Raw genomic sequence first — 26,072 nt, 5'->3', positions numbered from 1 at the left:
GCTCAGTACAGCTATCTAATAAGCGCTTGCCTGGCAAGTACAAGGGCCTGTGTTCAATCCCCAGTTCCGCAAAAAAAAAGAAAAAAAAAAAAAAGAAAGAAAATTATTATTTGACTGATAACCTCATATTGGCTTGACATGAACCTCTTATTATAAATATCTGGAGTATAAGAGAAAGGCATGGGGGCCTGCCCCTTAGCTCAGCTCTTTAAGTGACTGCTTCAACAAAGCAGTCAGGCTCAGGTTGCTGTGGTTCGATCCCCACAACTCAAGCCAGCCAAACCTGCCCTGAAGGCATCCGAGAAAGAGAAAGGCATCAATATACCTAATGTAATGCATGTTTTTAAGTCTATATTTTAAAGCTCAAATAAAAAGAGGAACAGCTGCTAATGAAATGACATATAAACACATACACAGGACACACATGAATGTCTTTACAAAATCAGAGTGCAATCAAGTATATTTCTGGCCAGGTTAAAATTATGATGGCCTGTTAAGTTTGTAATTATGAGAGACTAATCAGAACTTTTGTAGGTCAATTAGTAGAGATCTCTTATAAGAATTTGAAAAATGTAAAAACCTTTTATTTATAGTCATCAAGTTTGAGTAGGAGCAAGAGAACTAAGTAAAGCACAAGGATTAGGCACATCACGATAGAGAAGCACTGACAACTCACAAGTCCTGGACTTTCAGGCTGGCAAGAAAGGTGTTCTAAGGATGGGAGCAGGAAGGTGAGACTCAGAATCTCTTTATTTTTGTGGCTGTACTATGACACCACCTGCTGACGTAGCTGAGGGGAAGGGGAGTGAGGGGAGGAGGAGATGAGCAGCGAGCAGGCTTGAGTGGAAAGACCAGTGTTTGCTTGGTGGGCTGTTATTCTGCCTTTAGCTTGATGGCAGAGGGAGGAGCTCATGCTGTTGAGGAAAACAATGTGTCAATAGTTGTTCCTGGATCAGGCTTTGTCCCAAAGTCAGAAACCTGGAGGAAAAAGAGACTGTGGGTATAAGTTGGGAGAGGAATGTGAGGAATGCAGGACAAGCTGGCAAAGGCAGATGAGAGAAAGGTGGGAGAGAAGGAGCAAAGACAGAGAGCGTAAGGTATCTCCTCAGCCTCTGACCGTTGAGGGGTCAGAACGTGAAGCAGCACCAGTCATGAGAGGGCTGCTGCGGTGGCACACATGGTGGCAGCTCCAGTGGTGGCCTGCAGCAGTGGCTACAACAGGGGCTGAGGCAGAGATAGTAGCTCTGGAGGTTGTGGCTCTGTGGGTCAGGGTGCACGGGAATCTGGGAATGAAGGGGTCAGTGGGGAAAGGTCAGGTTGAGGTCTGGTGAGGGCCCTTGCTAGTAGAATCTGTTGTGGACAGCGTGACAGGCAGAGCTCAGGATGATTGTGAGGAGAAAAGAAAGCAAGGACATAGAGGACCTCAGACCATAGGGGACACAGGGTACCACCGCAGGGACAAAAGTTATCTACATCAACAAAAGTATCATAATCAAGAGTTCCTTAGGAGAAAGAGATAGCGCCATTGTCCAACTTGTATTGTGGCCAGGTGGTCTGACAGATAAAAGTGAGGGCACTTGGGTTTCAGCTTGGACACTCCAAGGGGCCCCCTAAGGACCAATCTGAGACAAGAAAGAACAGAGGTGCGGGCAGAAGGGGTGGGTGAGTGGGTGTTACCCATACTGGCATGAATACAGATGAGATTGGCAGAGATAGACAGGAGTGTAAATGCAAATATTGTTGGAGGTTAATCCCAAAAGGGATGAGAGACAAAAGCCCTCTGAGTAGGCATCCCAGGCAGAGGAGATCGAGTGGAGGGAAGGAGCAGCTCTGTGTATTAACAGGACTTGACAGATGAGGGTGTGAGGTTGATAGGCATGAAGCCAGGAGTGAGCCATGTTTAGGGCAGAGTAGCACTCCATTTTGTGTACATCCTGTATATCTTGCCCTTTCAGATGTGATGTTTTCTATTTTATGTCCCAAGCTGAGTTTGAGTTCCCTTGGCTCCCTTCAGGGGTGACTTCTTGAGCCTTCCTTCTCTCAAGGATTTCTGGAGGAGACAAAATGAGCACAATACAGTTATTACATGTCAGTTAGTTTTAGAACAAGAAAAAGCCATCCACAGGGGAAAACCCCAAAGCCTGAGGTGTGGCACTGTGGGCAGGTAAAGGTTTGCCTTGGTGGTGTAAGGCTGTGGGAGTTGGCCATCCTGAGTCGAGCATGACTTAGCTTGGAGAACTTGGTGCTAAGTCTGAGTACTTGGAATGCCCTAAAATTCATAGGTAGAAACCTGGTCCTCAGTGGCATGGTTTTAGGATGTGGAGTTTGCAAGGTGACTTGGGTATGAGTGTGGGTCCCTGGGAGTGGGGATACTGCCCTTATGCAAGGGTCCCCAGGGAGCTTGTCTCTCCATTTCCTTGTGAATATGCTACATGATGGCTTCCTCTGTGAAACAGAGAGGAAGCCCCCTTTACATAGAACCTGAGGCTCCTGGACCCTTGACTGAGGACTTCCAGCCTCCAGAACTGTAAGCAACTAAAGTCTGTTGTTCACAAATGATTCTGCATAAGGAAATTCATTATAACCACCTGAACAGACGAGGACACTTGACTAGTCACATGACATCTCTCCTGATCCTCTTCTGAAGCCATAAAAGAAACCAAAAATAAACAAACAAAAAAGGCTTCAAGTGGCAGCACAGCAGAAGTTCATTTTCTCACAATTCTAAAGGCCCAAAGCCCAGGCCAAGGTGTCATGCCATTAGTTTCTGGGCTGTACTTTTTTCTTTTGGGCATCTAGATGACTACTTCCCACTAGTCCTTGTATGGCTTCTTCTCTGTCCAGATACATGGAGTGAGGAAGGACATCAAGTGTCTTCCTTTCTGTAGGTGGATACCAATCCTGTTAGATGAGGGCTCCACCCATCTGGCTCAGAGAGACCCTTGTTACCTTCCAAAGGCCTCACTGCCAAGTACACCATAGGACTTAGAACTTTGATTCACAAACTGGAAGGGGCCAGGGTTCAGGTCAGGACACTGGCTAAGACCAGGTGATCTCTTCTCTACAGTAAGCAAGCACCTCTTCCTAGCAAGTGGGCCTTTAGGAAACTTGAAGTAAAACAGTAGGCAACACCAGGCCCGAGCAGGACAGGAGCCCTTATGCCAAGGCATCCTAATACTATTGGTATATGAGCATGCCTCATATATCCTGAAGCATATCCATGCAAATTTTTAACACACACACACACACACACACACACACACACACACACACACACACAATTTTCCCCATTCCCTCTGGTCCACCGTGGCTGCCACAGTGAAATCACCCCCACTTTACTGCCAGAATCTCATCTCCACCTTCTGCTGCAGTGCCTTGTACTTCTCCTTCATTTGGAAAATCTCCTCTTTCAGCTCCAAAACATGGCTCCTTAGCTCTTCTGCAAGCTCTGTGACTTTTTTGTCCTTCAGTTCCATCAGCTTCTCTTGGAGATTGTACGTATCATAGCCAAGAGAAAAGATAGTGCATGCACCACTCTTCAGTAGAGCCTTTTGTGACATGACCAGGGCTGTGTCCTTAAAGGCCTTGTGCACATGTCTGCCAACTGGACCCACCACTTGGCCAGCGGTTTTAAGATGTCTGGCTGCAGGGACCAGGTGTGGGTAGGCTTTAGCCAGTCTCAAGGCATGTATATGTTTTCTGATAACCTCAAAAGAGGTCCCACACTTGTACACAATCTCTCCAGAAGCCCTGACATAAGATGCCATCTGTCCTCCAGTGTCCTTTTGGAATGTTCCATCATGAGGGGGCACTAGTTGGTTGGATTGAGTGCGGATGTTGTTAGTGTGAGAGTTTTCCATCAAATCTGTCACAATATTAATGACTGAAGCTGCTAAGCCCACACCTTGGCCAGCAGTCATAAGGATCAGGCTTCCGCCCGCTGTTAATGGAGCCAGGGCTAACCCAAACACACTCACGACTCCAGAGATGACACTGGTGGAGCCGGCCACCACGCTGGTCTTGGTGAATTTTTGGTGGGTTGAGTCAGCATCATCTGCAAGGGCATGGAGCTTCGCAATGACCTTTTCTTGCTCCTTTTCCCATCTGGGAAACTCTTCCAGAAATTGTATTTCTTCAGCAGACAGCTCTCCATCATCTTGCAGCTCCAAACCTATATCCAGAGGTGTGTCGTCTTCCTCCCTGTAGGAATGAGTGAGATAAGGATTTGGCTCCAGCCTCTCAGATAGAAAAGTCCAATTATTCAACTGGTCCAAGTGGATTCTGGATGTTTTGTGGACACCGACTTTGGACCCTACCTGAATTCCCCTGCAATGTCCTGTGAAAAGCCCTAGATTGCTACTGAGAAGCTCAACCTTCCAAGGAAGCTCCAGGTTCCTCAAATAGGAAAGGGTGTAATGGTGGTGGCATGAGAACAGGAACATGGGAGGAGCCTCAACCCTGGCCAAAGACATGGGTCAGGCAGACTTGTCCCAGAGGAACAAGAGCACCATTGAGAAGGAAGACAGTGGGGAAATGCTAAGATCAAGCACAAGAGAAGGAACCTGGAGGCACAAAGGAACATAGGACCCATGGAGGGAGACATCTGGGAAATACAGGAGGAAGAGGAGCCAGTTGTTGGGCAGGGACTGGTGCTCCTACAAGCAAAGGTGAGTCAGGGGGAGGATGGGGCCAAATTGGCATAAAACATCCCACTTGATCACCTTAGCTTTGGCTCTAATGGCTGTGTGTTCTCTTCCCTGAAGAGTTGCACACTGAACATCAAGATGAAATCTAACTCATGCTCTGGATTGTCCTGGGCATTTGTCTGCCTTCCAGGGTACTTGGCTGCCTTCCTGTAGCACAGCAAGTGGGATTGTTCCTTCAAAGAAGGAGCCTGGAACACAGGGCCCAGCCCTGCTTCCCTGAGCATTTCTCAGGACAAAGTGTGAAGGGGTCTTTGTCAACCCAGTTAGGCTTGGCCTTCACAGCATAGTGGTGTCAGAAAGACCAGAGCTGCTCCTTTAGGGCACAGTCTCCTGCCAAGTGACATTTATTTCCTCTAGGGTGAGTGGCAGACACTGATAACACACAGCTGTCTCAGCCCAAAGCAAGAAAGCAAAGTCTGAAGGTGCCTTGGTGGGATATGGGTCACATTCTTTACTTGTTGATTGAGGGACCTAAAGATGAAAGGTGACCCACCTAAAGATGAAAGGTGACCCACCAGGACACCATGGAGCTTTGACAGGGGAACAGCTTCACAATATCCAGTGCTTTCTGATGTTCCTCTCCTGTGCCTGCTGATATTAGGGTCCCTCAGTGAAGAACAGTCATGCCTCAGTATCCCCAGTGATGGGCTCCAGTGTCCCCCTGCATACCTAAATCTGAGGATGCTCCGGTCCTTCACAAAACTGGTATAGTTCTGCTTGCAATCTATGAACATTCTCACATATACATCAGTCTAGATTGCTTACAACACCTCAGACAATGTAGATGCCACATCAGTAGTGGGACCCAAGTACATAGCCCGCGATCTGCAGCCAGCCGTGCCACAATTAGAGTAGGAGCTACTGAGAGCTCAGCTTCCCTCTCATCAGATTCACACAAATACGCAGCTCCTCATTGAAAGAGGTTAGAAATCAACCACCATCTGCTGATCAACGGACTCTTGGCCTTCATTTTAGGCTGAAGAGCTTCTTTGGTGGTAGGAGAGCCAAAAGGAATTCCTGCCTTCTTTGGTCTCACGGGGAGGCCCCAGATCAGCGGTTTCTGTCCTATTACTCCCATGCACACAATGCCATGGGAATGACTAAAACTTAATTTTCTCTTTAAAATAATTAGCTAAGTCTCATGGAATTACCCCCATGTGCACACACACGTTCATATACATAACAATTATTATTATTTTTTTTTCAAAAAACATGCTGGTTCTTTTTTTTTATAATTTTTTTTTTTATTTATTTATGTGTGTGTGTGTGTGTGTGTGTGTGTGTGTGTGTGTGTGTGTGACCAGCTCAGCCCACCTGGGGGCGTGGCTGGCTGGCATGTGGTGCTGGGGGATTGAACCGAGGTCCTTGTGCTTTGTTAAGCTTGTTCCAAGTAGGTGCTTTAGACCACTGAGCCATCTCACCAGCCCCATACATAACAATTATAAAGACCAGTGAGAAGACCAGATCTGTATCACAGTGAAAGCTATTGGAGCCCATTTACTCCTCATCAATCATGAGGATCTATCTCCAGCCATTTGGTTTAGGATGAAATTCTGACCCTCCCTTCCCCAACCAACCCTGGCCTTGCATTCTTACCCAGCATGGATATCTGGCTGTCTCTCCAGTTTCAAATCCACATCTCCAGGAACCACGTGGTTTGCTAGTTGAAAACATGGAAAATGGTTAGCATACATGTCATCAAATCTTGTTAAGTCCAAATGTGGACAGATCTGGGATAATGTAGAAGTCACAATGAAACACGCAGTGGGCTAAGTATTTGCAAACTGTTGTTTTAAAATTTTATGTTGAGGTATAGCTCATATATAGTAAATGAAGTTTTCTGCTCAAGAAAATTTGTATCTATATTGGAGGACAACATAATATGCAACCCCTAAGTGTTCCACTTTGGTGTGAAGGTTATTTTAATCTGGTCTAAGGGTTATTCTGAGGGTTATTTTGAGATAAGAAAAAATGAGAAGAAGTAGATATAGTCACCTGCACCTTAAAATTCCCCAGGGAGGCTGAGACAAAGGAAACATAAAGTCATATTGCCTGAGTAATGGGCAGGTAGTACACGCAGTGTGCAAATGCTGGGCGGAGGCTGATTTGTGTTCCAGAGAGGACAGAGCCAACCCGTGGGAGATATGAGATTATTTACAACAGTACTCAATTTCAAACTTTTTAATTATCTGGAAATTTCTATTTAACCTTTTTCGGACAAAGTTCATGATAGGAAACAAATCACAAAAGCAAAGGTGGAGATCAGGAGGAACAACTTTATATGCAGTAGTCACTGCCCTGATGGATTTACCTCACTGTTGCTGGTAGCACTCATCCTACCCCAGGGGACTAGGACTTTGATTTCTGCAGTCTTTGACTGATTTGCTCATTCTTAAACTCCACACAAATGCAGTCAGTGGCTTGGCATCTTTACCTCCAAATAATGTCTTTGAAATTCACTCATGTTTTGTGGGTATTAGTGGTTTTAAAATTATTGAAGTGTAATAGTCAATACAAATATTTCAAATGGGCTATAAATGATATTCCTCTATAAATGTATTTGAGTTGTATCAAGTCATAGGCTGTCATGAATAAGTTGACTATAATTATTATTTTCACAAGACATTGTATATCAGTGGACTGTATAAATTATATTCCCAAGGACACATTACTTCTTTTGATTTGGAATGTTAAATAAAAATCATAAGAAGCCATGGTCCTGTACTTGGCTTCAATGACAAGACTAAAAGCCAACGTGGAGTCACTTATACTAAAGTTTTCAATTAAACCTAAGCTATCACTTGATCTTTTGGGAAGGAGAGAGAAAGACAGACAGACAGATCAACAGACCAAGAGACCAAGCAATTTTATTCAGCTTGATAGTAAAGTTCCTGCTTCCTTAATCCTTACCAAAAAGAGTCACCAGAAGTAACCATAGGTTGATGGTTCTTTTCCCATTGTCCTGCCTTACAAGGACAGGGGCTCAGCAATGACCAGTTGCTCTCTGTGCTCTGTCTCTGCTTTCTTCATCCCTACCCTATCTGTACAACCAAACTTCTGTGCTTGGCTCGCTGGAATATTTGTTCCATTTAATGGGCTAAAGCACCACCCAATTCTAGAATAAAAAATAAAAACATACAATTTCTTTAACTTTGTCAGGGCTTTTGAAAGGAAATATGTTTGGTCCTCCTAAGAATTCTTGGCATAGAGCTTCTAAAACTCTTCCTAAGTGGTAAAATCACTAAAGGTGAAAAAACGTTCTTGTTATTCATAATAAATTCTTTCCACAACCACCCAGATGAAGTAGCATTTACAAAGGCTGTGAGGATAGTAAGGGAAGAAGGCTTCTTGGGTTAACCAACCCTGATTGGAGCAAAGGATTCTTAGCCCCGCCCCTCACTTCCAGGGACTGAGATCAGCTGAAGACTGACTTAATCACTAGTGGCTGATGATTATGTAAGTCACATCTAAGCAATGAACCCTCCATGAAAAATCTAAAAGAAGCAGCCCAAGAGAATGTTAGAGTCAGAGAAACATGGCTGTACCTAGACTTCACCACTCCCAGAAAGAGCATGGAGGCTCTAAAGAGCCAAAATAGTTTCCTGGAGTTGTAGGAGCCATTTGTGCAATAATGGAACCTCAGAAGGAGGTTGTGGAACCAACCATTCATAGTTATGTTGTCACAAGTCCAGGGATTATAGCCTAGTGACTGGTGTCTACAGTGGGGCTCTTGTGGACCTAGCTACCCCCAGAGAAGAGAGAGTCAGAACTGAGCCCAGTTAAAAGGCAACCATGTGGCTCCCAATGAGAAGTGGGGAGTTCCTTGGTGTGGGGAATTGCTTGGTGTGGGGAGCCAAAGAAAAGAGAAGGAAGAAGGAAAAAAGACACCAACCAAGGGGTGTTGGGAAGAACTGGTAGACCTGAGTACTGAGTGGAGTGGTTGGATTGGGGAAAGCAAAGGTTTTCTTTACATTTTTAGAGCTGCAGAGTCCTATTGGGGGCATCAAAGGGGTGATGACCTACTTTAAAGTGATCTTTCTGGCAGCAAAAATAGTCTGCATATTTGTGTGTCCAAAAAGAAACATTTCCACTCCTTACTGTGAAGATGACACGACATAGTGCTGACAAAAATTGTGATGAATGTTTAAATTGACATTATATTTCCTCGTCCATCTTATTCACCACCCCTGGCACCCTATAACTTATGGCTCTTTTTCAAAGTGAAAATGATGATGGAAGATAAATTTCTGAATCAATTCAGTACACTGAGGTATTGAGATAGCGCAACTAAAACTCCTCATCAAAGATGACTTCCAGAACTGCTTCAGAAAGTAACAATAATTATGGGATAAGTGTATGGGAAGAGGAGAGCATTTTGAAAAGATTCATAGTAATAGGTCTTTTACTTCGTAATTTTTGAAAATTTAATTATCATATGTACTGATCACATTTCATATTTTTGTGATCAAATGTAGGTAAGGTTTTCTCCCCACCAAAAAGCAGTTCTCTAGTAGACATCAACTGATTTTCCTGTAACCACTCAGTTCTGACATAGCCCACTTGGAGAAAGTATTAGATCCCACAGGCTAAGAGTGAAGACTGTTAAAACTGCAACATCATGGATGCCAATTGCTTATCCAGACCTCTGGCATGTCTGATGAACAGCCTGTCTACAATTGGGGTCCACATCATCCCCTTATCAGTTGATCTACCACAACAGGTCACCAAACTAAGGGGACACTCAGTTTAGGTGTGCTCATTTGCTGTGAGGGGAATAAGGAAGGAAAACAATTTGGGGTGGGAGGGACCCAGGAAGGGTGCAGGGCACAGGGAACCCTTGCATTCTACCCCCTGAAGACTCTCTTGTGCTAAGCCAACTGTCTGGAATCTCTCCAAATCCCAGAAGCCAGGGATGTTTACAGAGTCTGCTTCACATCGACTTGATTAGTTATTCACCTTTGGCCCCTCTCCAATTCCCAGAGAACAAGGCTGTCAGGTGGAGATGAAGGTTCCAAGCTTCTCATTTTTCCTTGGTCTTTCTGGTGAACACCCCAGAGAGGAATCTACCACCGAGCTGCCTCATGGGGACAAAGATGTTTCCACCTCCCACAAAACTCAAAGAGTCAAAGAACTCTGTGTCAGATTCTCCTGTCATGTTCAAAATTACAAATAGCCCAGGAGTTCTGTGTTGGACAATGGGCTCAGAGATCAAATATTAGAACAAAGCAATCTTCTCGGATCCCAGTCTGCAAGGGTCTAAGAAGCTCTGTGTCAGAAATTGGGAACAGAGACCAATAGGTACAGCTCTTCCGAGTTCAAAGTTGGGAGTGAAGAAGCAGGAGGAGTTAAAAATATGGAAGTCATCAGAGCAAGCCAGGTGACAGTTTGGACAGGGGACCAGAATGACAGGAAGCATGAGAACTCACAGATGTCCTTAGTGGGTGTGGGGTGTGAGTAGGAGATTCAGGATGACTTCAAGTTCTGGGACCCAACTGTCACAAGTGGGATGACTTCAAGTTCACCCAACTGTCACAGTGAAGATCCCTGCCTTGGGGTGGGAGGGACCTAGGATCTTAGGCAGGTTGCATATGACAGAGGCTGTGACAGAGCTCTGCGAAAGGTAGGTTAGTGGGTAGGTGAGTCCCATTCTTCTGGGATTAAACTTGGCAGCTGTCACTGTAGGAAGCAGTTCAAGCCGTGCGCTGGTTGCAAGACTTTGGAAGAGACTAAAAGTAACAGCTGGGCTAGGGAGATAGCTCAGCAGCATAAGTGCCTGCATGGCAAGCTGCAGATCCAGAGTTCGATCCCTAGTACTGCATGCCATGCCAGCCCCAGAACCCCAGCTACACTATGCCAGCCCAAAACCAGGTGTGGTGGTGCATGCCTGTAACACCACTGCTGAGGAGGCTGAGAAGGGAGGATCACTACAAGCCTGAACAGAATAGTAGGACTCTATATTGAAAGAATAAAAAAAAATGATAAACAAATAAAAGAGCAGCATAGATCAGTCTGAGTTATAAGCCCACAAACACCCAAGAGGCAGAACTCAGCAAGAGAAGAAAGCAACAAGAGACGAAGGAGGCTATGGAACAACCCAGAATAACATCTTGGAAACCAAGAAAATGCTCAAATATGATGGACACATCTCTGTGTGTCCAATTGTTTTTTTTGTTTGTTTGTTTGTTTTGTTTTGTTTTTGTATGTGTATGGTATGTGGGATGGCACTCTGGGATTGTGTGTGTGTATATATGTGTGGGTGGGTGTGTGGATAGGTGGGTGTGTGCACACCCGGCTACTGGTCTACCACTCTCCTACACTCCTAACAAAATCTCATTTTTTAAATCTCTGAGCCAATTTCCTTTCCACATTTCCTCCTGCAAATACAAAGGCATTGCTAAATTCTGCTTTACCTGGCTGTGAACGGGATGGACAGGAGCTCAGATCATCTTGGCAGACCAGAGCTGGCTCTGCTGCAGCATTGTTCAGAGGGCCATCTCTGCTGCTCTGCATGTTCAGACTGGCCAAGAGTCCTGCTTGGGAAGAAGGCTGTCAGACCCCCCAAAGAGAAAAACAGATCTTCAGATTAGTGTAGGCAGAACACAGTCAAGGGGATTCAAACCCCTCTATGACTTGCCAGTTCTGCAGTGTCTACAAATTCAACCAACTGCTAAAAGTTTCTCTATTTCTAGGAGATAATCAGGAAAACTGTTACAAAGTCTCTGTATCCTCCCAATTTCTAAGAAAGAGAATGAGCTTTCTGGAAAGGACAGCAGTCTGATTGGCTTGGAAGCACCAGAACTTCTTCTTCCAAGAGAGCCCTGGGAAAGGGTGCTGTCCCTGCCAGGCCTCCTGCATAAGGAGCAGGACTGAGATCCTTCCTGGGCTCACAGGCTGCCCTCGTGCCTGGGAATTGAGCCCTCCATTCTCTGAAGACAATTCCTTCTTCTGAACCAGGTACCTGCAGTGACCCTCGGGCACCTGGTTTTTCTGGGGCCAGCAGCGGCCCTCCCTCCCCTACCTGCTGCCTCTCCCTCTCCTGGCCCCGAGGAAGAGCAGACTGACCCTCACCTCTGTCCTTACCTCTGGGAGGCTGTGGTGTCCGGCCAGGGACTGTGAAGGCTGCTCAGGACTGTGGCTGGAGCAGCTGGGTGGTCTGGGCCCCTGTCCAGGGGAAAGGCTAAGGGGCCCTGGCAATAGGCGCTGAAATGGGCTCTGAGGATTGGTTAGGCTGACTGCCGAAGACACAGGAGAGTGGCTGTGCTGGCTTCCAGGAAGTCAGAGCTTTCTGAGAACTGGCCAGGCTTTTTACTTTCTGTTTTGCTTCTCTCCGTGAGAAAGCATAATCATAGTAGGGGCTGGCAGGGTATTGTGCAGCAGGCCTGTAATCCCAGCTACCTGGGAAGCTGAAGCAGGAGGATTGTGAGTGTGGGGCCAGCCTGGTCAACATCAGGAGACTCTGTCTCAAAATAAAAATAATTGTAAAAGGGACTGGGGACATGACCCAAGCCCTAAGTTGCGCCTCAGTAGTGCAAAAGAATCAATAACCTCAACAGAAAGCCAAAGGCCTGAGTCTCCCCTTTCTCTTTCCCAGTTGTGTGACAAGCACATAATGGGAGGTCACTGATGTCCAGGAGACCACTTGGAGCCGCTGCGAAGGCCAGCCCCTCCCCCACTCTGGGGAGGAAGAAGTGCTCTTTTGTTGATTTGGGAAAAGGCAGTGTCCCACAGGACAAGGCTGGGGGAGGGCTCCCGTGTGGATTGGTAAGAGAAGAATTGACCAACAGACAAGGAATGGATAGGACACAAGAGTTTATGTTGGGCATAGTTTGCAGCCCAGAGGATCAGTGGGCAAGTCTCCAAGACAGAGATTCAAAAGAGTGAGAGACTCGGGATCTTCTGTAGGTTTGGGAATATGGAAAAATGGCCTAGGTGGCAAGGGGTTCGATGTCTGGAGAATGTCGTTTTCCTGGATTATTGAGCATTTTGTAGATTTTCCTTGAACACCCATATTGTGTTTATTACTGTTACAATGTCCCAAGAGCACTTCATCAGGCTTTTAGCTTCAGAAGAGAAGGCAATGAGAGGGTCTCTACATATTCTTTAAGTAAGATGTGCGGCAACTCTATGGGTGGATGCTTGGCCTTCATCTCTAGAGGTGGTTGCTGCTCTCTGACCACATACTGAGAAAGGGGAGATTGAGCCAGAGCTCCCTGTTGCCTGAGTTAATCTGTTGAGGGTGTTGACACTCCATTGCCAGTGGGAATTCAATACATGGTGGCACTACGCACACCACAGCTCTTTCTCTCCTTTCAAAAGCATAGGCTACTCTTCAGATGTCGGTGCTGCAGGACAAGCCCTGGGAGAGCCCTCTGCCCAGCTATGTGGAAAAATGTTCCTAGGTACATGGAGCTCACAGAAAAAAAATTCATTCTGTAAACAATTAAGGTAATATTTTGATCTTCTTCACCTCTTTTTTTTTGGTGTGTGTGTGGAACTGGGGATTGAACTCAGGCCCTTGTGCTTGCCAGGCAAGCAGTTATTCTACTGAGCCATCTCTCCAGCTCCTTCACCCATATTCTTGTATCTCATTTTCAGATGCTGAAACTTGGGTCAGAAACTTGGAAAAATCATACAGTGTTTCAAATTTAAATTGTAAAAGAATCCCATAAGATTGTGTTGCCTAAGCCTAAATTCAGACCTTTGGCTTTGAAATATGTGGTTAGGAGCTTGGTGAACAAGACCTGGGTGGCCTTGTATTCCTGTGTAGAGTTCAACAGAGCCATGATGGTTCATTTGTTTACAGGCATAAGTCTTTATTGATTCCAGCTCCCCTGGCCTTAGTGATCAAGGGTAGCTGAGGCAGGGCATCATTACACGAAAAAGCAATTCTTTAGATCTTTTAGGGATCTTTTATTCCCCTCCCCCACTTTTTCAGAAATTTGTGTCCAGGGCTACTTCCAGCACCTTTAAACTACAATCTCAGTTATGTTCTACCTTAGCCATTTGGAACTAGTACACATAGAGATCTCCTCTAAGTTGTTGGTGACACTTAACCAAGGAAGAGAAAGACTTGCATATGAAAAGTTGCGCAGTAATGAAAAGATGAAAGACGGTGTCTCAGTTACTTTTCTCTTGTTGCTGGGACAAATACCTGACACCCAAAACAAAAGAAGGAAAGGTTTATTGAGCTCACAGTTGCTGGAGGTCTCAGTCCATACTTGGCTGGTTCCAAGGCAGAGTGGCTTTGTTGACCGCAGGTTGTGTGTGGTGCTTAGGGGGGAGTGTTAGCACAGACTTTGGGATCCTGTCAGTGGAGAAATGGAGCACAGTTCTGGGTATGTCTGGGTGGGCCTTGGAGCATGGCCTGGTGGTCTCTTTCTGGTTCTCATGCCTTCCTTTTTGGCATGGCCCTCCCACTCTGCTATCTAGCCCCCAAGAACTAAGCCAGCTTTTATTTCGCGTGGTAAGAGCTCTCTACTTTGGAGCTTGCTGATGGTATATTAAATACCTGGAAATTATCAGTCAGTTGAAACCTCTCCTCATTAAATTGAGGCTGCCACATATTGTGTCCCAACAAGAAAGCTGATGAATACAGTGTCCAGTGAGATGTACAGATTTAATGTGATCCCTGCCAAAATCCTAGTGATGGGACATGCCCATAATCCCAGCTCCTCAGGAAGCCGAGACAGGAGGATCTCTAGTTTTAGGACAGCCAAAGAAAATTATTGAGAGCCTATCTCAAATAAAAAGAAATTGCTGGTAGTGTATCTTAATGGTACAGTGCTTGCCTGGCATGTGTAAGACCCTGCATTTCATTACCAGGGCCAACAAAGCAAAAAGAACAAGGCAATCACAACAACAGGATGATTTTTTTACTGCAGAAATATAACATTCTGCTTTATTATAGGTGTTATCATTGACTGATTATGTCAATTTGTGTAAGAAACACCCTACTGCATTGGAGCAGCAGTAGTTCTGAATGTGACTAAGGGAAATTACTGAAGACCAAAGACCCACCCTAGTACAGTGTTGTCTGAGTGCTATAGAGAGCAAGTGACAAAGGAAGGCTTTTGTTTCTATGGAGAAGCTCCAGGCTTTGCCTTCATCTTGGAAGTCATCTCTGGGCTTCAGTGCAGACTCTTCAGCCTCCAGCAAGGACCCCTTCAGCCTTCTGTTATAGGCCTTGGGCCTCCTGCTTCAGACTCCCATGGACACTGCACTGAGCTCCAGACCATTGACTCTCAGGATCCTTTGGCTTTTTTGCATCAGACAGCACCTTCAGGCTCTTCTACACTTGACTCAGTGTGTGGCCTTTGCAAGTTAATTTTCTAAATTCATATATATCAGTTCAGCTTGCATTGAATCTGTTTCTCTAACAAACACTGACTAATAAAGTAGAAAACATAGAAATCTTTCTCAAAAGGGTAGGGATTAAGAGAGACAGTAGGGGAAATGGAATGATGAAAGATTTTTAGTGTACTTGTACCAACTGCAAAGAAGGAATGGAATCATTGTGTACTGTAAACGTAATGTTTAGGTACATGTAATAAATTTTTTTAAAAGAAGTTAAAAATCTATCTTAAAGGATGTATAGGGTATTCATGGCCTCATTACTAGATCAGACTCATAGCAATCTGCCTGTTCACAGCCTCCCAAGAGCTGGGATTACAGGTACACACCACCATGCCCAGTCTCAATTGTCATCTCAGCGTGTCCCAGGGGTGGGACCAGCAGGCAGGCCTAGGGATGGAATCCTTGGCCCCTGCACCTGCTTGCAGGCTCTTTAATCCACTGAGCTATTTGGGTGGCCCTCTCTCTTAAAACTGAAAACTTATATGCAATTTCAAGGGATTTAATGTTGAATTAAAGAAAAAAAATCAAACTCACACTTCCTGATTACAAAATTTACTAAAATGCTACAATAAAACAGCACAGTCTGTTTTATAAAATGCTACAATAAAACAACACACTGGCATAAAGACAAATATATGTAGGATGGAATAAAATAGAGAGCTCAGAAATAAGCTATCACATATGACATTCAACTCGGGCAGCAAGATCATTCAGTGGAAAATGGATGTTCTCAATAAATGGTAGAAGAGAAACTAGATATCTCCTTGCAAAATACTGAAAATGGTCCATATCTCTAGCACTATTTACAAAAGTGGACTCATTGGCATTGTACACTGGCATCCTAGCTATTTATGGGGCTGGTATCTATTAAATAGGAAGATAGAAGAGAGCTCAGTGTGTCCACATGAAGGATAGGATGAAATACCTTTCTCCCTGCATGTTCCATCTTATTATGGTAACTTACTATAAAATTTTGCAGAAAACATCACTAGTCTAAAGAGCACTGGTGACTAGGAACCACAGTAGAGTGGTAGCGGGTGAGGAGCGAGGATGTGTTGTGGGAAAATTTCAGGCTCAGCATGAAAACATCCTATACTGGGGAGATTTTGGAAGGTGATGTTGATGCAATACTAGGGGGCTGATGGGAAGCAGTTCCAAATCACCAGCCCGGAGTCAGGCTTGAGTTCAGTTTAAATATGGCTTGTAAGCAGGAAATACAGAACTGATAGCAGGTTATTGCATGATTGGTTGCAGGGAGTACAAGAATTAGGTCACATGTTGTCAGGCATAATTGCACAAGAGCATTCTGGGAAGGAAGGGGTCTGAGAAAAGTAGGTAGAGTTGAAAATGTCCTTGACTGGGCTGGTGTTCCCCAAATATGACATCCTTGAAGTCCTTGAAGCAAGTTGGAATCTCTGCATGCTTTGAGTTTCTCTTATACTCTCATTTTTAATCACTTCTTCTGTAATAGACGTGAAAAATCAAGGTGGTTCCAGGTCTGTCACCATGCACTAAACTAAAATCAAAATGCATTAAAGAACTGAACATTAAAACAGAAACACTAAATCTCATAGAAGAGAAAGTAGGAGGATCTCTTGACATAGGGGTAGGCAAAGAGTTCATGAACAAAAATCAAATTGCACGGGAAATACTTGAAAGAATTAACAACTGGGACCACCTCTGATTGAGAAGTTTTTGCATGTCAAAAGAAATTGCCAACAAAGTGAAAAGACAACCCACAAACTTTGAAAAAATCTTAACTAATAAGCACTCAGACAAAGGTCTGCTTTCTAGAATTTATAAAGAACTAAAGAACATTAGGGCCCCTAAATTTAAAGACCCAATCCAGAAATGGGCATCCGAGATGAACACACACTTCTCAGAGGACAAAATTAAAGAAGCGAATAAATATATGAAAAAATGTTCCACATCACTAGCCATCCATGAAATGCAAATAAAAACAACACTGAGATACCATCTCACCCTAGAAAGAATGGCTATCATAAAGAAATCAACCAACAACAAATGTTGGAGAGGCTGTGGGGAAAAGGGAACCTTTCTCCACTGTTGGTGGGAGTGTAGACTGGTGCAACCATTATGGAAATCAGTGTGGAGACTCCTTAGAAAAGTTGGACTAGAAATCCTATTCAATCCTGCTATCCCCCTACTGGGAATTTTCCTGGAGGAACTGAAAGCATCATATCATAGTGATATATGCCTACCTATGTTTATAGCAGCACAATTTGTGATAGGCAGATCTTGGAAACAACCAAGATGCCCGTCACATGTGGAATGGTTGAAAAAGATGTGGTACTTTTATATAATGGGATATTACTCAGCTATAAAGAATGATAAACTCGAAGCCTTCATATTTAAGTGAATGCCACTTGAAGATATACTTATAAGTGAAATAAACCACACCAATGTGTGTAAGCATCATATTGTCTCCCTAGTATAAGAACTTAAAAGAGGAATTACATATAGAAAGTTACAACACAAATAGAAGGCAAGTGAGAACTTGAGGATTAGATAATGAGGAGTGGGCAAGCAGAAAAGCTGGGAAACATGAGGGGGCAAAGCCATGCATTTGTACGCACGAGATGGGTGGGGCAGTGATCCTGGGGGACATCAGCAGGTTTTTGAGACTAGCGGTTGGCTGGTGGGATTCTCACCCTGACTAACTGTATATGCTGGTGCCTGTGAGCCAGGCGGCTGCACTGAGGATGGTGATGTGTAATAGAGGGGTCACGCTTGGAGTGCCTGCCATCCTGGTCTTCTAAATATGTACTTCTTGTTATGACATACCATTTATTGCCATAATGTCTCTCAAGTAAAGTTTTTTTTTAAAAAAAGTGTAATAAATGAGAAAAAAGACCAAAAAAAAGAAAGAAAGAAAGAAAGAAAGAAAAGAAAAGAAAAGAAAAGAAAAGAAAAGAAAAGAAAAGAAAAGAAAAGAAAAATCAAGGTTGTACACAGAATGGACCATGTGTGTCTGGGCCGTCACACACAAATTAGCATGTAGATTTCTACTCCTAAAGGCCTACTCCCAGCTCTGGAGCTGGCCCAGCAATCACTGCATGTTTTTAAAACAAGCCAGGCACAGTCAGTTTGCTCCCACACATTGTGAAGGGGGGGAACATCTGGGCCTAGACAGCCCTGGCTGAATAAGAGCAGTAAGCTAGCTACGTGATGAGCAACAGGGGCCTGTGGTCATAGAACTCTAATTGGATTCTAACTTTTGCTATCCTATGCCTACAAGTCTGCTTACAATTCTGTAAATGTGCCCTACCAGGCTGGCAATTCCCCTCAAGGTGGAAATCATCCTTGCCAAGTCTAAAGGGCCTCTTCGTTGGAGACCCTACACATCTCCTCAGCCAACAGTGCTGCTCAGCCCTGGACCCTTTAGTTCATGTCAGAGGCCTGTGCCTTCTCCTTTCCTGTATGCTGGGATCCTGCTTTTCTACTCCTCGATGGAGGCAGAATTTGGGTTTCCTTGGCTTTCTTCGAAGATGACCTCGCCAGCTGTTTCTCTCTCAGCTCTTTCTAGAAGGGAAAAATGAACACAGTATAATGAGTCTATGTCAGCTGAGTTTTAAAAAGAAAGAAATGAAGAGTATCTATCTCAGAAAGCCCCAAAGCTCAACGTGTGCCACTGAGTGTTAGACACTCACCATGGATGATGCCAGGCTGCTCAGCCTGTTGTCCTGCATCTATCAATACCTAGCTTCAAGAATTCAGTGCTAATTCTGAAGCCTAAATTTGTGAGTCAAAATGTAATCCCCAGGGTGATGACGATTTTTGGAGGTATGGAATCTGGGAAGTGATTAAGGCCTGAGGGTAGATCTTTATGATTGGGACTAGGTCCCAGGGAGCTTGTCTGTCCCTCCTCCAGGTGACAGTGCCACAGATGGCACCTTCGCTGGAGAAGCCAAGCTGTCCTCACACCTGGAGCCGGGAGCTGCTGATGCACTGGCTATGGACTGCACAGCCTCCAGAGCTGTAAGAAATAAATCAATATCTGTTGTTGGTAGACGACCCAATCAGGGGTAACTTGTTACAGCAGACGCAACAGGCTAAGGTACTCGGGCAGCCACATGCTCTCCCTGCCCTGGTCGTCTTGGGCTGCCATATAGAAGGCCGCAGGTAGAGTGGCAAGCAGACCAAAGACACATCCTCTCACACTTCTGCAGGCCAAAAGCCAAGCTGAGGTACTGGCCTGTTTGTTTCCAGGCAGGGCTTTTCTTCTAGATGTGGAGCTGGTTGCTTCTCACTGTTTCTATAACAGGCTTCTCCTCTGGGTGTGCGTGGGGGTGGGGGAGGCCCGCCAATGTCTTCCTGCTTTGCTATCAGTCTTGCCTGATGAGGGCTCCACCATTATGAACTCTAAACACTAATTTCCTCCCACAGGCCCCACCTCCTAACACAGTCACGCAAAATCAAGGCTTTGACCCCTGAATGACAGGGGGCCACAGTTCAGGTCAGAGCACTGGCTAAGGCCCAGAGACCTCTTCTGTAAATCTTCAAAGAACCGTCTCCCAGTACACAGGCTTGAAGGGAGGAGCAGGAGGTGTAGCCAGGCAGGACCTCCACCACACCCTCGTCCCCATGGTGTCCTTCAGACTCTTTGCACTCCCAGGGCCCCCTAGTGCTGTATAATGAAGCTCACCCATGCGCATTTTACACCACGCACACTGGCTCCTCTCATCCCTTTAGGTCAGTCTTGGCACCCTCAGGTGCCAGTTATAGTGTCCCCTCCTACGCTGCTCCCCAAATCTTGACCTCACCTTTTTTTTCAGTGTGTCATAGAGCCTGGATTTTCTTATCAGCTCCTCTTCCAGCTCCTTAGCCCGATCTCTTAGATCTTCTGCAAGCTCTGCCTTTTCTTCATTCTTCAGTTTCTTCCAGTTATCTCGGAGATTGTATACATCTGTGGCCAGAGACAGGACAGCGATGGGGCCGCCATAAACACTCGCTGCTTTTGCCATGGGCAGTACTGAGCTCGGCAAGGTCTTCCCCGCCATGTAGGCCAGGGGTTTGGAAGGCAGAAGGGTGTGCATGCGCTTGCTGACAATCTCCCAGGCTCTTCCACACTTGTACACAGCCTGGCCAGCAGCTGTGACATAGGACATCTTCTTTCCACCAGTGTTCTCAAACTCTTGGTCAGGATTAGGCACTTGGTTGTTTGCCTGAGCACGGAGATTGTCATTGCAAGACTTTTCTCTCAACTCTGTCATAATACCCCTGACCGCAGCTGCCACTGCCACACCTTGACCAGCTACTGTGAGTGGCAGGCTTGCTCCTGCTGTTGCTGGAGCTAGGGCTAAACCCGCAAGGCTCACCAACTCGGAGGCAACAGTGAGACATGTGTTCCACATTTTTTTCTTGGCGTATGTTCTGGAGATTTCATCAGCATCCTTTGCCAAGGCGCGAAGCGTTGCAATGAACTTTTCTTGCTTTTTTTTCCACCCAGGAAACTCTTCCAAAAATTTTATTTCTTCAGCAGACAGCTCTCCGTCTTCTCCCACATCTGCCTCCTCAGGTGCATCCTCTTCTTCCCTGTGGGGAAGAATCACTTGGCTTCAGCCTCCCAGACAGAAAGTGCAGCTCTCAAGCGATGTTCTGTCACTCCCAACATTAAACCTTAAAACGTCCCTGAAACATCCTATAAGGCCACTGAGAAGCTCACGTTTTGGAGGAAATCTCTGTTTCAACAAATAGAGGAGAGGTTAGTAGGGGACTGTGAATAGGACACTGGGTAAGTCTCAGCACTGGCAGAAAAGACAGGATAGGCAGCCTTGTCCTGAGGAACATGTCTAGACTTGCCCAGAGGAACAGGAACACTGCAGCGCAAGAGGGCAGAGAGGATGCTGGGATCCTGTGCAAGATGAAGGACATGAGGCTGGGGAAGGGAGGCATCAGGACAGAGCTGGAAGACAAGGCCATTGTTTCCTGTGTCACTGCTATCCTGTGAAGGACAAACTCAACGGAGCTGGCAAAGACCCTTTATTACTCTGTCCTAAGAAAACTGAGGGGAGGTAGGGCTTCGACCTGAATCCCTGAGATTCTACAACATGGATCAGAACTCACCTTGACCTCTCAGTGCACAGCTCCCCAGAGGAAGGAAGGCACAGCCCTAAGAGCCAATCACAAGTTAAAGAGGAGAAAGTTTTATACAAACTGACCCTGCTTGCCCCGTGTGTGACGTCTAACTACAGGACTTCCTGGCTTTGCCCAACACCTTGGCCAGATCCTGTTTCTTTTCCTACTTTTAATAAAACTTTGCTACCATTTGTACTTATCTTTACCAATATTTTGCTCAGGACACAAACAGCCTAGACACCGCCTCCACAAGGAGACCCCAGCACCCAAAACATGGGAGCATTTGGCTTAGGCAGGAAGGAGCATAGGTAAGGCCCTTGGCACTTTTTCCCCCCTATACCTCACCACAAAGGTCTTTTCTTCTTTCTTCCTTGTTTCTCTCCCCTCAGCTGGGAAGCTCAGGAAACTCATCGTTGGACACCAGAAGCTGGTTCTTGCTCTTCCCACGGTGGAGTGCTGCTCTGTGTGGTTTTCTTCCAGCTACTAGCTTGCTGGAAGTTCACCTCCCCTTTTCCTTCTTTTTCCCATTTTTGCTCACTCAACGCAGATACAAGGCATTAAGAACAGCCAGAGGGCCAGTGATTAGCCCTACTGCAGAATAGCTCATTCAGAGCCAGGGAGATAGCTCAGTAGAATAAGCACTAGCCTGGCAAGTACAAGGTCCTGAGTTCAATCCCCGGTGAAGGAGAAGGAGAAGAAGAAGCCTCATGCTTCCGTTCTCCGTGATACTTTCCTCAGCTTTCTCACTAATAGTTGTTGGTCACTTGGTAGCCTGCTTGAGTATCCACCTACCTCAGTTTATGTCTGTTGAGCTCAAAGTCCCACCTGTGCCTCCCTCTACACTACCTTTTCTTTTTACTGAGTGCTACTTTACTCTGGGTTTTGCCATCTCACCTTGTCATGTGGCCAGGCACATTTTGGGTCAGCCTCTGCCATGTCTGTTTCTGCATCCCCACCTTGCTTCTGCTAATAAAGTGCAGGTAATTTAGAAATCGATGCCCGAAGGCTAAGCATAACAGAAAAACAGCCAGCAAAGCCTAACACAAGTCACTGCGAGTCTAATGTAGAACCATCCTCCTTCCTAGGGTTTTTACAGATTCCTTTTTCTTGAAAAGAGGTTTCCATCTGTACTACCTGAAAGTTTTTACTACTGACGTTAAAGCAAGAGCTATTACAACTCAAGTAGCTCCACCCTGCTTAAGCAGAGGCAAAAAGGGCTAAGGGAGGTGGGGCCCTGGCTCTCATGGAGTTCTAAAGGACTGGGTCGAACCATCAGTGGCTCAGTCCCTCTTACTAAGGAATTAATGGGCCCCTATAGAGACAAAAAGCCCTCACTCAGGTTTTTCTACTTTTTTTTGTGAAAGATGCCAGCACTTTGGACAGAGATGTCTGTCCAATGAGTGGTTAAGTTTCACACAGAATTTGCTGTAGGCTCTTCAAGTCTCTTCTGTCTGCATGAGATACCATCTCAAGGAGCCAAGACCAAGTCCTCTCTCTCCACTGGCTCCCAGACTAGCCACGGGAAGCCCCATAAACCAAGCCCTGCAGATCACTCTGACTTCCCCACAAGGCTGCATCCTTGGTCAGTGGGGAAGGTTTGACACTATCAACTAAAAAACAATAATAAAGCATCATTTATCTACTATGGAAACACAGAGTGATCTTAACGTCAACTAGGAAAAGGCAAGAGATGGGAAGAGGATGGCAGTTCAAACTATGAGACTTTTTTCCTTCTTAAAACGTAGAAGATGCAATAAAATCCCTGATGTTCAGTCTGTTGTGACCCTTTAATCTCAGGAACAGCTCAGAAACTACGGTATGTAGAGTGGTCCCTGAAGAACAGAGAGGTACATTTGAAGATCCTGTCTTCAGATCCCCATCTGTTTCTCAGGAATATATGATGCTATGGTTGATTAATTGCATCAACTTTAGAAGTTTAAAAGTTTAATTAAGCGACTCAGCAGGGGGCCAGGGTCTTTACTTTGTAAACATCATCATCTTGTGCAAGACAAGGGCATGGAGACTGTGCAAATACTTCACCAGTCCTGGGGTGGGGAGCCTAAATACAACATAAAGGAGGAAAAAAGGCCTGTCCCCCAGGCCCCTTTTGCTCTTGCTACTTTTGCTGTCTTCTGCTGCCTTGAACTGTGGCCCCTGTGCCAAGCACCCTGCCTTGGAGCCAGCAGATTATGGACTGAAACCTTCACAAACTGTGAGCTAACCAAACCTTTCCTTCCTTAATTGTAGGCATTGAGTATTTTGTCCCAGCAATGAGAGAAAGTAACTAACACACATGAGTCTGTCTCATCTGTTTAATAAAGAAGCTTCAGATGGGACTTCAGACGCCTATCACTCAACTGGTGGCTGTCCCTTTTCTCTGTTCAACAGTCAAGCTGGAGGAGGGTTATAAATCAGCTACGATTATAGCTGTTATAGTTGGCAGTACTTTAAACTCATCCAGGTCATCTAAGGGTAATTCCAAGAACACATTGAGGTTTCTGTTTTAACGAGAAGACTGGACACCGGGCACACACCTGCACCAAGCCACTGCCTGGGCTCTGCTCTGAGTGAAAGTCAGCCAGTGCCCCTGACTAGAGGCCCTTCACAGTTGACTGTCCCTGTGCACAGAGATGGACTAAGCCAGTCAAAACCATCATTTCCTTCCCTGAAGAGGACTAATGAACCTACAATGCCTTCTGCACGGGCATCGCCCTCGCCTATGAGGAACCCTGGGTAATACTTGATTTCATGAGTGAGCCAACTTAATGACTTTGCTCTGTCTTGACTTACTTCTCTGGAAAACTCTCCTTTAGGTCAATAGCTAGAGTTGGGGTGGAGGGCTCCTCTAGTTAGAGTCCTTACTCCTGCTCTGATATGTCACTTTGAAGGCCAAATGTTTGATCATGACTTTCTAATTGCCTGATGGCATCCTGCTCGCTTGCTAGGAAAAGATTTACTAGCAAAACTGGAGGAAAGTCTCCAATTCCAGCAAAGGCCACAATGGCTTTTACTTGCTGGGACTACGCCAGGTCTCCCTGACCTAATTAGCCAACAAGTGGCTCCTGCTGAATGCTATCATGGAGTACCTACTTAAGAAAACCCCTCATCCCCTGCATATCAGAACAAAGAGAAATTGCTCTGTGTGTCATAACCCAAAACTTTAGGATAGGAACCAGAAGTCCTGACTCCCTCTCAGGTCAGAGCAATTCTTGAGCTCAGAGGCTCAAGGGGAAGGGCTTGCCAAGTATCAGGCCATGGTTTTAGATCACCATGGGGTTGTTACAAAAACTCACACCACTGCTAATCCTATTGCTATGGTACATGGAGGCCCCCAAATTAATAACTGTCATGATCAAGTGTGCTCCCACATCTACGGATTAGGCAGACATCAGTGGCCTGCCCTTCCCAAACCGTGAAGAGGTGCAGTTCACCGAAGGAAGTATGCAGTTGTCAGGTCATGGAGGCCAACTTCCCGCAGGGAACTCCGCTCTAACAACAAAGCTCGTGTCTCTTACATGAGCTTTGGTGTTAGGAAATGGCAAGAAGTTAAATACCTAAACAAGACTCCAGATATGCCCTTCTGGAACTACATGCCCATTCAGCAATCTAGAAGAAAGGAGCTTGCTGACTAATGATGAATCATCTGCAAAACACATGGAAGAAATTCTAAAACTCTTAGTGGTAGTGTCTTCCTGAGCAGGTCACTATCATTAATTGCAAGAGATTCCCAAAGAGGCTTGTCTAAAGTCTCCTTGGGAAATCCAAAGGCAGCTGGGAAGAGAAGATGGGAAGCTCTACTGCTCCCCCAGTCCCTAGCCTTCTTCCAAGCTCCTGAAGGACCATTCTTGTCCTTCCTCAAGGGACATGATGGCAAGATAAGAAAATCCGCCATAGGAAGTTGTCACTATAATTTTCCCAGGATTAAGAAGCAAGATATTCCTCAAAACTGTCAGAAGACCTGAAGTTCCTCTTCAGAAAGCAAGACCCCAGCATTTCCCTAGGTTTTCTTCTTCAATGCAGCCAGTGAGCCACAGCACTCTAAAGTAGTCAGAGAGCCCAGAATTCCCAGGAGATAGCATTTACATCTCTTTCCATGTGGAAGAAGCTATACAAGGCAGAGACTACCAATCCCTCAGCACCCCTAAAGAGTTGTGGGGATATAGGTGTCTCTCCATGGAAAATAAAGAAGATTAGGGCATGGAAAAGCTGGCTGGAGAAATAGTCCTGACCTGTTCACTACAAAATCCCTGGGCACATGTGCAGAACAAAGCCCTGCACATAGGCTTCTCAAGAGAACTTGAGCAGGTTTTCCACAGGACAGCCTAGACCTGATGTCAGCCTGAGGATTGGATGATACAAAAGGAGCAGGCCATGTTGAGTTTTTGTCACTGTGTTCCCCCTTCCATGGTAGCCTGAAGGTGTGCTTATATTTCTCCTTTTACTTGCCCCAAACTTGCTCCGCAAGGCCTGTTTCTTCTCCTACCTTTTGTAACACTTTGCTACCACTAAAAAATAAAAGAAGATAAAAATGAGCTAGCCCTGGAAAGGGGCCGTGGTGGCAACCCCACTGGGGACCCCTCCTCAAAATCCAGGAGCTATTCTCCATGGCCCTGACTCCACAGAACCTGGTCTACAGCGGGGTGGGCTCCCTGTGTGGAATCCAAGGCACTGAGGAGCGATGTACATGTAGGTATATCTGTCACTCAGTGGTGCACAGGTGCACACACAAATGTATATGCAGACACACACACTTCCTCAAGGAAAAAGCCAAAAATCAAACACACCACCACGAAATCATTCTAGTTTCACGAAATAACAAATACGGATGTAATCACCACTTCTCGAGTGGATAACAATCAGTTCACAAGGCAGAAGGTCCCTGAGGTTGTAGAGGGGAACCAATGTATGAAGGTA

General features: G+C 45.5%; 2 protein-coding genes across 2 annotated transcripts in view; both read right to left on the bottom strand.

Moving 5' to 3' along the window:
* Positions 1-1,936: 1,936 nt before the first annotated feature.
* On the bottom strand, positions 1,937-11,950 carry LOC101581297 (apolipoprotein L6-like). Its single transcript, XM_023718978.1, has 5 exons — positions 11,787-11,950; positions 11,117-11,252; positions 6,303-6,366; positions 3,360-4,200; positions 1,937-2,050 (listed from the first exon to the last, which is right to left on the bottom strand). The coding sequence occupies exons 2-5, from the start codon at positions 11,214-11,216 to the stop codon at positions 1,973-1,975; spliced, it is 1,083 nt and encodes a 360-aa protein (XP_023574746.1). The 5' UTR covers positions 11,217-11,252; positions 11,787-11,950; the 3' UTR covers positions 1,937-1,972.
* A 6,511-nt stretch (positions 11,951-18,461) lies between these two features.
* The window catches only part of LOC111817611 (apolipoprotein L6-like), a 12,699-nt gene continuing 5,088 nt past the window's right edge, over positions 18,462-26,072 (bottom strand). Inside the window, exons 3-4 of the mRNA XM_023718940.1 lie at positions 19,844-20,615; positions 18,462-18,602 (exon numbers count right to left, since the gene is read on the bottom strand). Coding sequence (XP_023574708.1) covers positions 18,462-18,602; positions 19,844-20,615 — 913 coding nt within the window. The remainder of the gene's footprint in view (positions 18,603-19,843; positions 20,616-26,072) is intronic.

The sequence above is a fragment of the Octodon degus genome, unplaced genomic scaffold, assembly GCF_000260255.1.
Source record: "Octodon degus isolate 3935 unplaced genomic scaffold, OctDeg1.0 scaffold00064, whole genome shotgun sequence".
Lineage (NCBI taxonomy): Eukaryota > Metazoa > Chordata > Mammalia > Rodentia > Octodontidae > Octodon > Octodon degus.
Note: the sequence above shows the minus strand (reverse complement) of the source record. Positions and strands in the feature narration are given on the sequence as shown.